The 15,364-nt window shown below is 42.1% G+C and overlaps 1 protein-coding gene across 1 annotated transcript; it reads right to left on the bottom strand.

Moving 5' to 3' along the window:
• Positions 1-4,165: 4,165 nt before the first annotated feature.
• On the bottom strand, positions 4,166-14,717 carry amdhd2 (amidohydrolase domain containing 2). The gene is made up of 12 exons (XM_064988912.1): positions 14,530-14,717; positions 14,297-14,437; positions 13,999-14,135; positions 13,651-13,790; positions 12,436-12,490; positions 11,968-12,180; positions 11,436-11,524; positions 9,234-9,378; positions 8,791-8,898; positions 8,651-8,719; positions 8,062-8,163; positions 4,166-7,691 (listed from the first exon to the last, which is right to left on the bottom strand). The coding sequence occupies exons 2-12, from the start codon at positions 14,377-14,379 to the stop codon at positions 7,618-7,620; spliced, it is 1,215 nt and encodes a 404-aa protein (XP_064844984.1). The 5' UTR covers positions 14,380-14,437; positions 14,530-14,717; the 3' UTR covers positions 4,166-7,617.
• Positions 14,718-15,364: the final 647 nt, after the last annotated feature.

Below are 15,364 nucleotides of genomic sequence, written 5' to 3'. Positions count from 1 at the left end.
AATCTCCTAAAATATCTTAATTCAATTAAGAAACATGCCTTTAGCCCTCTTTTTAAAATGTCATGATATGGTATAGAATACTAGGCTAATCCATAGATTTGCAAGGTGTGAGCATTTTGCAGGGACACCTAGTGGATGATTATGATACAGGATTAACTGAGATTTTTCAATATTCCAGACATTTGATCATAACCACCTGTATTGAGCTGTCTTTAGCCTTGCTCATACCTGGGGCTATGTGTCCTTTTTCCTGATCTCATATACAGTCAGAATGTCAACTGCCTGTGACAACTTTATTACATTTTACATGTAAAATCTGAACATTTCAGGAACATTTGCAACCCTATTCCTTCCGTGTCATTCTGCCAAAGAGTAGGAAACTAATCTAACCATCATCATATATCAATTCAGAAGTAAAATTGGCACTCAATTGAAATCATACAAATCATAAGAAAATATAAAGAATACATTTGAGTACGTGACTGTTATGAGCAACACAAATGCAAATATTTGTGCCTCTCAAATTTCTTTAAGGTAGGATACATGCATTTGTACAGAAAGGATATACACATATCCTGTCTAAGATCACTGTTGTATCCAACCTGAACGTTCGACACCCTCCTGTGGATAGAATATTTTTTAACCACTGTGATGTTTTTATGCTTAGCACTCCTGTAATGCCAAACTTGATTTTTCCTAAACCAACACGTGTTTGTCTCTTGGAATCACTACCATGATCACAGGTTATGATAATGATGATGACGTGAAGATTGTGTCGATTTCACTTTGTTTTGGGAGGTGGTCCTACACAAAAAGTTAGAAATGTTCTTGTTTTTGAAAGAAAAGCACATTTTTTGTCCATTAAAATAACATAAAATTGATCAGCAATACAGTGTAGACATTGTTAATGTTGTAAATTACTATTGTAGCTGGAAATGGCAGATTTTGTTGAGGAATATCTACATAGGCATACAGAGGCCCATTATCAGCAACCATCACTTCTGTGTTCCAATGTCATGTTGTGTTAGCTAATCCAAGTTTATCATTTTAAAAGGCTAATTGATCATTAGAAAACCTTTTTGCAATTATGTTAGCACAGCTGAAAAATGTCATCCCGATGAAAGAAGCAATAAAACTGGCCTTCTTGAGATTAGTTGTGTATCTGGAGCATCAGCATTTGTGGGTTTGATTACAGACTCAAAATGGCCAGAAACCATGCACTTTCTTCTGAAACTCATCAGTCTATTCTTGTTCTGAGAAATGAAGGCTATTCCATACGAGAAATTGCGAAGAAACTGAAGATCTCATACAACGCTGTGTACTACTCCCTTCATAGAACAGCACACACTGGCACTAACCAGAATAGAAAGAGGAGTGGGAGACCCGGTGCACAACTGTGATGATGGTGTATGGCAGGGCTATTCAATTCCGGACCTGGAGGACCGAAACACTTAGAAGGAAAGGAAGAACATTAGAAGTGTTTTGGCCGTCCATGAAAATAATTTAACAGCCCTGGTGTAGGAGGTAGAGTCCTTGGTCAAAGTGGGCGAGGCCGATGGAGGCCTGCTGTGTGGTGTCCACGCCCAGCAAGGCGTGGACTGCCTTCCTGTGGGCCAGTCTGTGTGATGGAGAAACCAGTGTTGCCCTCCAACTGAGACAGAACCATCAACACCTGTCTGAGATAGAGAGAAAGAGAGGTAGAACATTAATATAAATAATTCATTTTCTTTATAAAAGCTCGTTTAGCACACTTAAGGAGCTAGATAGATCTGCTAGGTTCTCTCAAACGAAATTATTCAATATTGAACATTTGCTCATATTCGCACATGTCCGCACGGACTACGAAAACTGAGGTGGGGTTGAATCCTGTGCAGACGGGAGCAGACATCCGATTGAGGCGGTAGGTAAAAATAAGCTTGAGGGTTAGAGGTTGTTGATGTGTACTGTACCTATAAAGCGGAGGGATGCTGTCAATAGTCGAGGCACCCGCGTGCGTCAACACCACGATGACGCTGTCACTACAGTCATGAGACGTGGAGGTGGTACCTGGGGTGGCGATTCTCCACCACGAGCTCCGCCCACCCGTGGGTGAGGTAATAACACGTCATGCCTTCCCGATTTTTATAAAGTATTTTGTATGAAATGATCACATCTTATGTGTGTTTTTGCTCATGTACAATTACCTTAAAACAGGGATCTCCTCCCAGACCTGGAGTAAAGCATCCGCCAACTCCTGGACAGTCTGTGGTGCAACGTGGCGTTGGTGGATGGAGCGAGATATGATGTCCCAGATGTGCTCAATTGGATTCAGGTCTGGGGAACGGGCGGGCCAGCCCATAGCAACAATGCCTTCCTCTTGCAGGAACTGCTGACACACTCCAGCCACATGAGGTCTAGCATTGTCTTGCATTAGGAGGAACCCAGGGCCAACCACATCAGCATATGGTCTCACAAGGGGTCTGAGGATCTCATCTCGGTACCTAATGGCAGTCATGCTACCTCTGGCGAGCACATGGAGGACTGTGCAGCCCCCCAAAGAAATGCCACCCCACCGCCAAACCGGTCATGCTGGAGGATGTTGCAGGCAGCAGAACGTTCTCCACGGCGTCTCCAGACTCTGTCACGTGCTGTGTGAACCTGCTTTCATCTGTGAAGAGCACAGGGCGCCAGTGGCGAATTTGCCAATCTTGGTGTTCTCTGGCAAATGCCAAATGTCCTGCAAGCTGTAAGCACAACCCCCACCTGTGGACGTCGGGCCCTCATACCACTCTCATGGAGTCTGTTTCTGACCGTTTGAGCAGAGACATGCACATTTGTGGCCTGCTGGAAGTCATTTTGCAGGGCTCTGGCAGTGCTCCTCCTGCTCCTCCTTGCACAAAGGCGGAGGTAGCGGTCTTGCTGCTGGGTTGTTGCCCTCCTACGGTCTCCTCCACGTCTCCTGATGTACTGGCCTGTCTCCTGGTAGCACCTCCATGCTCTGGACACTACGCTGACAGACACAGCAAACCTTCTTGCCACAGCTCGCATTGATGTGCCATCCTGGATGAGCTGCACTACCTGCATAGGAACTGAGAAGTGGTCTGTGGTTACCACCTGCAGAACCACTTCTTTTTTGGGGGTGTCTTGCTAATTGCCTATAATTTCCACCTGTTGTCTGTTCCATTTGCACAACAGCATGTGAAATTTATTGTCAATCAGTGTTGCTTCCTAAGTGGACAGTTTGATTTCACAGAAGTGTGATTGACTTGGAGTTACATTGTGTTGTTTAAGTGTTCCCTTTATTTTTTGAGCAGTGTATATTGTTTTGACTTTGAGGCACAACCTAATTCCTCATTCATCTAGATGTGGGTGTGGCATGTGTGGGTGTGGCATGGCCAGAAGCATTAACACAAGTGAAATTCCTGAGAACCCACTTCCAAAATGAGCACCTTCACCACAACGCATACACACATGGATTTTGTATCATATATATATATATATACACACACATACATATATATACACACATACATATATATACATATATATATACACATACATATACACACACACATACATATACACATATATATATATATATATATACACACATATACATATACATATATATATACACACATATATATACACATATATACATACACATATATATATATATACACATATACATACATACACACACACATATATACATACATACATATACACATATATACATACACACACACACGCACACATACATACATACATACATACATACATACATACATACATACATACATACATACATACATACATACATACATACATATATATATATAGTAGTAGAGTTGTGGCCTGAGGGCACACACTTAATGTGTTGTGAAAAGGGTCATGAAATGTCATGTAATATTATATATAATATTATATACATGTAATATTATAACTGGCTTAATGTTTCTGTACCCCAGGAAGAGTAGCTGCCTAGGCAGCAGCTAATGGGGCTCCTTAATAAATACAATTACAAACAACATCCAATGTATTTGGCACACAGGAAAACACATCAACATCAAACCAGCTTCCACTTACATAAGGATGTTTATGGATGTGTGCTGTTGGTGAGACTGTAGAGTTAAAGAGGTACTCACACTCAAAACCATGAAAAGGAATAACCCAGAGGCTGAAATGCAAAAATAATATAATTAATTTAATCCATGCTCAAAAGATTGCAAAAATTGAAATCCTTGTATAAACAGCAACCATTCCCAACATGGGCAACAGACTCCATTACATTTGACTCATGTAGAATACAAAATGGCTCCATGGTTTGCAGTGTGGTGATAAAGGCACAACTACGCCTCTTCAACCTCAGGAGGCTGAAGAAATTTGGCTTGGCCCCTATAACCCTCTCAAACTTTTACAGATGCACAATTGAGAGCATCCTGTCGGGCTGTATCACCGCCTGGTACGACAACTGCACCGCCTGCAACTGCAGGGCTCTCGAGACGGTGGTGCGGTCTTCCCAACGCATCACTGACACCTATAACACCCGATGTCACAGGAAGGCCAAAAATATAATCAAGCGCATTAACCACCCTGCATAATTGCGCACCTAGCTCACATTTGACATGGTCCGTAATCTTGAGGTCATTTGCACAAATCATACAATGATGGAAAGACCTGTGTGTTGTCCTTGTTAATGCAGACAGAAAAGAGCTCCAACTTCTTAATCATAGCCTCAATTATGTCCCGCACATTGAATATAGTTGCGGAGAGTCCCTGTAATCCTAGATTGAGATCATTCAGGCGAGAAAAAACATCACCCAGAAAGGCCAGTCGTGTGAGAAACTCGTCATCATGCAAGTGGTCAGACAAGTGAAAATTATGGTCAGTAAAACAACTTTAAGCTCTTCTTTCAATAAAAAAAACACGTCAATACTTTGCCCCTTGATAACCAGTGCACTTCTGTATGTTGTAAAAGCATTACATGGTCACTACCGAAATCATTGCATAATGCAGAAAATACACAAGAGCTCAGGGGATTTGCTTTAACAAAGTTAACCATTTTCACTGTAGTGTCCAAAACATCTTTCAAGCTGTCAGGCATTCCCTTGGCAGCAAGAGCCTCTCGATGGATGCTGCAGTGTACCCAAGTGGCGTCGGGAGCAACTGCTTGGATACACGTAACCACTCCACTATGTCACCCTGTCATGGCTTTTGCGCCATCAGTACAGATACCAACACATTTTGACTATGCAAATTTAATTGGATGTCACAAAGCTGTCCAGTACTATAAAAAAAATCCTCTTATGTTGTCCTGGTTTTCAGAAGAGGATGTCTTCCTTAATTGACCCCCCATAAACATAACAGACAGATACCAGGAGCTGTGCCAGGGCCGACACGTCTATTGACTCATCCAGCTGTAATGCATAGAATTCACTGGCTTGTATGCAAAGCAGTAATTGTTTCAAAACATCTCCTACCATGTCAATGACGCGTTGTGAAACAGTGTTGTTTGATGAAGACATTGTCTGTATCGTTTTTTGACCTTATTCCCCAGCTATATCCATGGCAGCAGGAAGAATTAAGTCCTACACAATAGTATGGGGCCTGCCTGTCCTAGCGACTCGGTAGCTCACCATATAACACGCTTCTAGCCCCTTCTAATTAATGGTATCTTTTGCTTTTACACACGCCTTACTACTCGAAAGTCGTCTTTATTCTCGCTCAAAAAACCTCCGTGGCTTATTTTTCAAATTGTTATGTATCGTTTCAAAATGTCTGTGCAAGATTGAAGGTTTCCCGCAAGAGAGTAACAGTTAATGTGATTGGATGTTAATTATTTGAATAGGCTACCTGTAATCGATATTGTGTTTTTAATTCTGCTGAACACTAGATGGTTTAATTTATTTTTGGCAGTGAAACGAGGCTACTCAGTCGGTAGAGCATGGCGCTTGCAACGCCAAGCGTCGTGGGTTCGTTTCCCACTGGGGCCACCCATATGCAAAAGTAGTGGCCCCAGCCGACCTGTAAGTCGCTTTGGACAAAAGCGTCTGCTAAATGGGATATATTTATTTATTTTATTTGGCGTGCCCCCCGATGCCATTGCGCGTACTCTAGTTTGTGAATACCTGATCTAGAGAATCAACATGTGAGACAAGTTTTTGAGTGGACTATTGCATCACTTTTAGTCACTCTTAGGCCCAGAGCATAGCGGAGCAGAGTAGCAACATCAGGGATCAGGGATTTTCACCAACCAATTGGTGAAAAGAAAACAGTTACAGTTGTGTGATAAGAGTCTATTCTAATATTATATACAGCATATATTTAATTAATTCTATAAAGGAAGTAAAATCATGCTTCAACGTTGTACCTTGTTTAGGGTTTGGGAACGTGGGGCCTGTGTTTGTACTTGAGCGATGGTCAGACTTGAATAAAGCATAAACAATCCCAGTGTCTAACAAGCAATTGTGAGCTCACAGCCAAAAAATGCATCTAATTATAAAGCCATGTCATGTTCCTATCACAGGCCGATCACAGACGTTAAATCATGGAACATTTGAATTTTATCCACTAATAGAACATAGGCTTTCACCAAATTGACAGGAGTTTTATGATTTTATTTATTGGGGTGGATTATCCCTTTAATAGACTAGTTTTATGCATAACAACTTTCTATCCAAGCTGGGAGAGATTGAGAACAGCTCATGTCATGCAGGTTCCGGTAGCCTATACTGGACAGTTGTACAATATATTTTACAAAATCAATTGGTAGCTGATTAGTATGCTGTTGCATCGCAAATACATTTTACACTCTGCAATCTGAATTTACAACTTGAATTACTTAACAAGTAATTACATTATTGCCATCAGTCAGCAGTTAAAAATGTCAGCATTGCGACACCGTATATAGCTTTGTGAAATGTTAGGCTTAACATGAGAAAATGATGACCAAATAGGCCTACCAATAAACATTGATCCATTAGCTAAAGCAAAGCTTTTACATGCCCTGGCACCACAGAAATCCTATCATCGATTCGATATGCATGCAGCTGCATAGATATGTCACAATTTCAGCACCATGGACAACGATCTATATCTATACTTAGTCTATACTTTATGAGTGGCTGTCTGGATGACACTTAAGATTTTGTTTTAGGGAGGGATCTAACCTTGCTGGGGTCCAGAGAAACTGGGTTACCCCAGTGCTATGTTCCCATGTATCAAACAGATTATTAAAATAATTTCAATGCAGTATATGTTGTGTTAAGTGTCTTAATGCAAAATGTCAATAAAAATATAGCACAAAACTATTGAATTCTATACTGTAGCATTTTACAAGTGGCTCCATTTTACCAGGGTGCAGCTCAAATATCACCCTATTCCCTACATAGTGCACTTCTTTGTGCTACATCCAAAATTCTTCTTATAGAGTGGTGCCATCTAGGGTCTGAGATGAGTGTCCAGCACAATGCAGCCAGGCATTGACTGTGTCCCAAATGGCACCCTATTCCCTTTATGATGCTCTGTTCTGGTCAAAAGTAGTGCACTATTTAGGGAATAGGATGCCATTTGGGAGATGCCCATTTGGTCCACGTGGGTGGGTGGGGCAGCGGTGGGGGACTGATTATTATGATGTCATTTCCTCCACACTTCCTGGCCTGCGATGTAGGTGGCCCTGACATTGATAGCATCATCCAGCAGAACGAGATCTAACAGGGGAGAGAGGGGGACATGTTTTACTATTTAGTGCTTCTTCCTACACCATACACAAGACCTAGACCAGTTGTTTTCAAAAATCTCTTCGGGACCACCAGACATTTTTTCTCACATTTCTGGAGAAAAGAGGTTTGAAAACCCCTGACCTACACAACCAGTTGAGGAGACTAATTAATGACCTTAATCAAGGGGGGGAAGAGAAAACCTGTAGACATTCAGCCCTCCAGGAATTGAGTTTGACACCTCTGGAGTAGACAGAGCAAGACCGCCCTCTGCTGTTTACTTTCTCACCTGCATCTGCCCCTAGTCCAGGGGGCCTTTACAATCGCTTACTTTAGGTGTGTTTGTGTGTGTGTGTATCACCTGCGTCTGCCCCATAGTCCAGGGTGCCTTTACAACGGGTGATGCCCAGGAGCTGTGCCGGGTGGAGTGACGCTGCCTCCAGGGCTTGCTCCACACTGCAGCCTGTCAACACAAACAGGGCCGGATTACCGAATGGGAATGCAGGGCACGTGCTCCGGGGCCCCCAACCTTCAGGGAGCCCCCAACCAAATGTTATTCATTTTTATCTTTGGGGGCCCCCTGGAGGTCAGGGGCCCTAGAGCACATGCCCTGCATACATGGCAAAATTCTCTCAGCATCAAGGTAAAATGTTTAGAACAGCAGGACATTAGCTTTAAAACTGCTACAAGAGCATTATAAAAGTGCAACAAAAAATGTTGTGTTAAAATGCAGTAAGTTAGCCATTTTCCTAAAAGGGGATGGGGGGCCCCCTGGAGGTCGATGACCTAGGGACCCAAATGTGGTAGTCCGGCCCTGCACGCACGCACAGACACACACACACACACACACACACACACACACACGTGTGCACACATGTAGTAAATAACCACATATTTTGAAGGACTGAATAACTTTTGTAAGAAGCCCTTTTACTAACACACACACTCACCTGAAGCCTGTTTGAAGTGCCTGACACACATGTCCATTGTGGCTATACTGCCACTGAGCGTCTTGGTGCCTATGAGTAAAGACGGTTTTAGAGACAGCTTCGGGAAAAAGTTGTTTACACCTTACAAAAGAGATTCTGACCTGCTACATAAGCATGGAGTCCCTGGATCTCAATGACTTGCTGACCCAAGGTGTGGCGGCCCGGAGGTAGACCCATCGCTGTGATGGCATCAGTCACCAACACTAGACCTGTAGGACAAACACATTAAGCCAACACAAGCATTGCCATAGATTTCTTGCAATTAGTATGCATATTATACCTGACATTGCTTGAACAACTTCTGGTTTCAAGACTGAAACTCACAGCATTACAACAGAAGACTCCAATAAACACTCCAACACAACCCCACACACACAGAGAGACACATCAGAGCACACACACACACACACACACACACACACACACACACACACACACACACACACACACACACACACACACACACACACACACACACACACACACACACACACACACACACACACACACACACACAAGCTGTGTGTGTAGTTCTTACACAGACCTGTAGGGTGTGCTCTGTGGGCGATACGCAGGGCGGCAGAGTTGGTGTGGATGCCATCAGCAATCATTCCGTAGAAGACCGTCCGGTCCTGGGGAACCTGGTCGCTGGTGAGGAGACCCACAATGCCCGGGTCTCGATGGTGAAACTAACCCATCATGGTCACCATGGTAACAGAGAGAAACAGCCATCATCTTTCATTACATTATTACAGTAGCATTGTTAACTGTAGTTGAATAGACTTGGCAAGGCATCTGAAGCATGTGTCCAACAGTATAGTGTAGACCGTATGTCTGTGATTTGGCTGACCACACCCAGAGGTGGACAGGTTACTCATTAACCACATTTACACTTCTCTCCTATTATTACTGTATGGTTTGAGAAACAGAAACACTATCAGTGTAGTGATGCAGGTCATCAGATGTTGTACACATGAAATTGTGTCATTCCAAATTTTATAAGCAACGTTCTATTACATTTTGTACGTCTCCAGCCGTTTCCCCTATCCAGCTGTTCCATACTCCGTGTAGCCTGCTGCTAGAATGGACGGAGATGTATCGTTCAAGTTGCAAAAAAATTGATTATAACGTTGCAGATAAAGTTGAAAGTGAAATGTGTCTTTGGTGGTAAAAAAAGCAAGATTCTCCTATAAGAGTTGTCCAGTAAAACGTCAGACAGCGATGTTACTGGAGGGAGAAACAGAGGATTGTACTACACTCACATACGAAAACTAACATACAGTACATACTAAAAATGTACAGTTGAAGTCGGAAGTTTACATACACTTCGGTTGGAGTCATTAAAACTCGTTTTTCAACCACTCCACAAATTTCTTGTTAACAAACTATAGTTTTGAAAAGTCGTTTAGGACACCTACTTTGTGCATGACATAAGTAATTTTTCCAACAATTGTTTACAGACAGATTATTCCAATGTATCACAATTCCAGTGGGTCGGAAGTGTACATACACTAAGTTGACTGTGCCTTTAAACAGCTTGGAAAATTTCAGAAAAGTATGTCATGGCTTTAGAAGCTTCTGATTGACTCAAGTGATGTCAGTTAAGCCTATTGGAGGTGTACCGGAGGATGTATTTCAAGGCCTACCTTCAAACTCAGTGCCTCGTTGACATCATGGAAAAAGCAAAAGTAAAGCCAAGACCTCAGAAAAACAATTGTAGACCTCCACAAGTCTGGTTCATCCTTGGGAGCAATTTCCAAACACCTGAACACCACGTTCATCTGTACAAACAATAGTATGAAGTATAAACACCATGGGACCACGCAGCCGTCATACCGTTCAGGAAGGAGACGCGTTCTATCTCCAAGTGATGAACGTACTTTGGTGCGAAAAGTGCAAATCAATCCCAGAACAACAGCGAAGGACCTTGTGAAGATGCTGAAGGAAAAAGGTACAAAAGTATCTATATCCACAGTAAAATGAGTCCCATATCGACATAATCTAAAAGGCCACTCAGCAAGGAAGAAGCCACTGCTCCAAAACCTCCATAAAAATGCCAGACTACGGTTTGCAACTGCACACCGGGACAAAGATCGTACGTTTTGCAGAAATGTTCTCTGGTCTAATGAAACAAAAATAGAACTGTTTGGCCATAATGACCATCGTTATGTTTGGAGGAAAAGGGGAGGCTTGCAAACCAAATAACACCATCCCAACCGTGAAGCACGGGGTGGCAGCATCATGCTGTGGTGGTGCTTTGCTGCAGGAGGGACTGGTGCACTTCACAAAATAGATGGCATCATGAGGATGGGAAATGGAAAATATTGAAGCAACATCTCAAGACATCAGTCAGGAAGTTAAAGCTTGGTCGCAAATGAGTCTTCCAAATGGACACAAGCATACTTCCAAAGTTATGGCAAAATGGCTTAAGGACAACAAAGTCAAAGTATTGGAGTGGCCATCAAAAAGCCATGACCTCAAACCTATAGACAATTTGTGGGCAGAACTGAAAAAGCGTGAAATGAATCATTCACTCTACCATTATTCTGACATTTCACATTCTTAAAATGAAGTGGTGATCCTAACTGACCTAAGACAGGGAATTTTTTACCAGGATTAAATGTCAGGGATTGTAAAAAAAAAAAACAGAGTTTAAATGTATTTGGCTAAGGTTCATGTAAACTTCCGACTTCACTGTGCTAAATGGAAAACATAATACAATATGATGCTGTGTTATATTACTCACAGGCAGCATAGCATTGAAGAGATGTGTGATGAATGAAGCTCCGTTCTGCACAGCCTCCTCAGCTTGGGACAGGTTGGCTACAGAGTGTCCTACACGTGGAATCGGTCGACAGGCATACTTAGTGGTATCACATCATCCTACACAGTGTGGCAACCTCCTGCTTACAGACAGGAGATGTCTATTGGATTGAATCAACAGCCTGGTTTTTTGTTGTTTAAAATAAGTCTTCATAAACCCTTTATAAGGCCTATATAGATGCTTAATAAAACATTTAGGAGCAGATGTAATACATACAGTATAAAGGCTATGTCATTCCCAGCATGCACACAAAGAGGAGTATCTAAATCATACATATAAATTAGATTTGATTCCCATTCACAGAATACTACACCTACCTATAGACACAGTGATGCAAAGTGACGATTCATAAAACATGCATAAGGCCTACATAGATGTTCACAATTAAATCATGCATAAGCAGACGTCATAGGCCTACATAAAGGCTATCCTATTCCCAGTTTAATTCACCTACCTAGAGAAACAGTGATTCCCCTCTGAGCCAGCTCTCTAACCACCTTCTCACTGTTGGGTAGCTCGGGGGCCAACGTCACCATGGCAACGTTATCCAGGGTCCCGTAGGTCTCAATCAGGTCCAACATGCCGCCCGACTGGAAGGAGCGCAGGTACTGCTCCGGGTGGGCTCCCTTCTTCTCTAAACTGATGAATGGACCTTCTAGATGACAGCCTTGAGAGAGAGAGAGAGAGCGAGGAGGTGGGGGTAGAGACGGCGAAATGTACAAAAAAAATGGCAGAAATATGAAATATTGACAGAATGTGTAATGGAGTAAAAGAGACATATTTCAGCATATCACACTGTTTTATAACATTTCCTCTATCACCATACAGTTATATGGAATACAGTATTGGATATCATGTCCAGATATAAGGACCAATCAGACATATGAAGATGTGTCTACATCCTTCCTGACTGCATCCTTACCCAGAACTCCAGCTCCCTCCACTCCTCCACTGTGAACTTTAACCTCAGACAAGACCTAGAAAACAGGTATTTTACTTGAAAGGATTTCATAACACATGCATAAACATTGCATTCATAAGCAATACATAAGAATTTGATTGAGCATGCCTGGAGTGCCAGGCCAGGTGGGTGTGGTTTGCATATTTGAAACTATTTGGATCCAAATCAAATCACATTTTATTGGACACATACACATATTAAGCAGATGTTATTGTGGGTGTAGCGAAATGCTTGTGTTCCTAGCTCCAACAGTGCAGTAGTATCTAACAATTCACATTGCGCCAGACAAGATCAATCCACCACAGCTCAAGTATTTGAAAGAAAACCAACACTATTTGAAACACATTTGAATGGGAGTCACTAATGACATACACTATATATACAAAAGTATGTGGACACCCCTTCATATTAGTGGATTAGGCTACTTCAGCCACATCGGTTGCTGACAGGCGTATAAAATCAAGCACACAGCCATGCAATCTCTATAGACAAACATTAGCAGTAGAATGGCCTTATTAAAGAGCTCAGTGACTTTCTACTAAAGAGCTCAGTGACTTTCTACTAAAGAGCTCAGTGAGTTTCTACTAAAGAGCTCAGTGAGTTTCTACTAAAGAGCTCAGTGACTTTCAACTAAAGAGCTCAGTGACTTTCAACATGGCACCGTCATAGGATGCTACCTTTCCAACAAGTCAGTTCGTCAAATTTCTACCCTGCTAGAGCTGCCCTGGTCAACTCTTTCCTGTTTCAGCATAACAATGCCCCCGTGCATAACGCAAGGTCCATACAGAAATAGTTTGTTGAGATCGGTGTGGAAGAACTTGACTGGCCTGCACAGAGCCCTGACCTCAACCCCATCGAACACCTTTGGGATGAATTGGAATGCTAACTGCGAGCCAGGCCGAATCGCCCAACATCAGTGCCCCGCCTCACTAATGCTCTTGTGACTGAATGGAAGCAAGTCCCTGCAGCCATGTTCCAACATCTAGTGAATAGCCTTCCCAGAATAGTGGAGGCTGTTATATCAGCAAAGGGGGGACCAACTGCATACGCCCATGATTTTGGAATGAGATGTTCGACAAGCAGGTGTCCACATACTTTTGGTCATAAAGTGTATGTGAGACAATGGTGAGAAACGGGACATGTTCTTGAGAGGACAGGTGTAGAGGTGGTGCCTACCTTGTGGTAGATGTTTGGAGGGGAGGTGACTAGGGTGGGTAAAAAAGAGGTGACACCATGCTCCAAGATTTTCTTGGCTACTAGGGCCACACCTCCTCTGACATTACTGGTTGCTTGCGAGAAGTCGATGCCATATCCTCCTGTGGGTGTAAAACAATGGTATTGATTGAGTTTGGAAAATCCTGTATCCAATGGCTTCCTTGTTCTGGTGAGAGAAACAGCTCACAGGCTGTGTTAGTTTTAGCAAGGAACACTCCTCCAATAAAGATTTAAGAAGTCCATACCTGCAATTGAATTGGGGACAGTCCCTGGAGTGAAGAGACCCCCCCCCCAAAAAAAAAGACTAACCATTGATCTGAACGTCAATGAACCCAGGAGCGATGATGAGGCCTTCACAGTCAACACGTTGATCTGCGTAGCCTTCCTCATCAAAGAACAACTTCTCTGGGTCTAGGATCCGCCCTTCCCGCACCCACAGATCCTCTCTGGAGGAAAGACAGGAACAATACACACATTATTAAACAAACCCTGTCACACACACAGTAACACACATCGTAACAACGCTTGTTTTTACATGTAATGGTATTTATTTTACATGTGTGTGTATGTTCATATCCACGTGCTTGTGTGTTCATTTGTGGTGTACCTCTGCAGCTTGTGATCTCTTAGTATCCTGCAGTTGACGAACTGGGTGATCGGCGCCTTCGACACAGACTTATTGGTAGGCATCTTCCACAAGACGCTATGTCACCTCTCCTGAAGTGTAGTCACTTCAGAAAGACTCTCTCTATAAATAACAGCCAAAGAACAGTACAGACAAGTTATCAAAGAAAGCCTTTGAAGAGTTACACTATTACAGTACACTATTACAGTACCAACCTGTAAAACCTTGAATAGCCAACTGTTCCGTCTTTATTCTTCAGGTTACATATCACATCTGGGATAATCAGTACACCAACCCACCACCATAAACAGACACACCAATGTAAGAACCTTCCTATAACAACATTGTACAATGCTGAAGGTGCAACATTTGACTTTGACCCCCATGTTGTCATTGCATTTTATTTCACCCTAGAACAGATCTGATAAGAATCTAACACTAAAACCATTTGAATACAGTGTTGTTTGTCTATTAATGAATAACAACAGTGTGTAGGAAGGCAAAGACACCATAAATTGCATGATAACAGGAAATATATGTATTTCCATGACAGAATAAAAGCAATGTTGGACTTACCTTGCAAAGAGCATAGTTTCAAATACATGCAACTTAAAAGTTACATATCACAAAATGTGTATTTGAAATCTTTTGGACCTCAAGATCAACCTTAAGGGAATCTTATTCGAGTCATAAAATTATGTTCATATGACAGAGAAGATATACAACAACCTTGCTGAGAGTATATCCAACTGCCAATCTCTAAGGAAAAAAATATAAACTAGTGGAACCAAGACTTAATAAAAATAACTGACGTTGGCACAAGGTGGAGGGAAAGCTGAAGCATAACCAACTAAATTAAAGTTAAAGAAAATGTACTCTTAATCCAGTATGAACGAATGTATATAATTTATAATACAAAAGACAAAATTCAGAAATTCAACTGCACAAAGGCAGTCATTAAAAGTGTAAAACTATACTGACCAAAAATATAAATGCAACATGTAAAGTGTTGGTCCCATGTTTCACGAGCTGAAGGAAAAGATCCCTGAA

This window comes from Oncorhynchus masou, chromosome 15 (genome assembly GCF_036934945.1).
Source record: "Oncorhynchus masou masou isolate Uvic2021 chromosome 15, UVic_Omas_1.1, whole genome shotgun sequence".
Lineage (NCBI taxonomy): Eukaryota > Metazoa > Chordata > Actinopteri > Salmoniformes > Salmonidae > Oncorhynchus > Oncorhynchus masou.
Note: the sequence above shows the minus strand (reverse complement) of the source record. Positions and strands in the feature narration are given on the sequence as shown.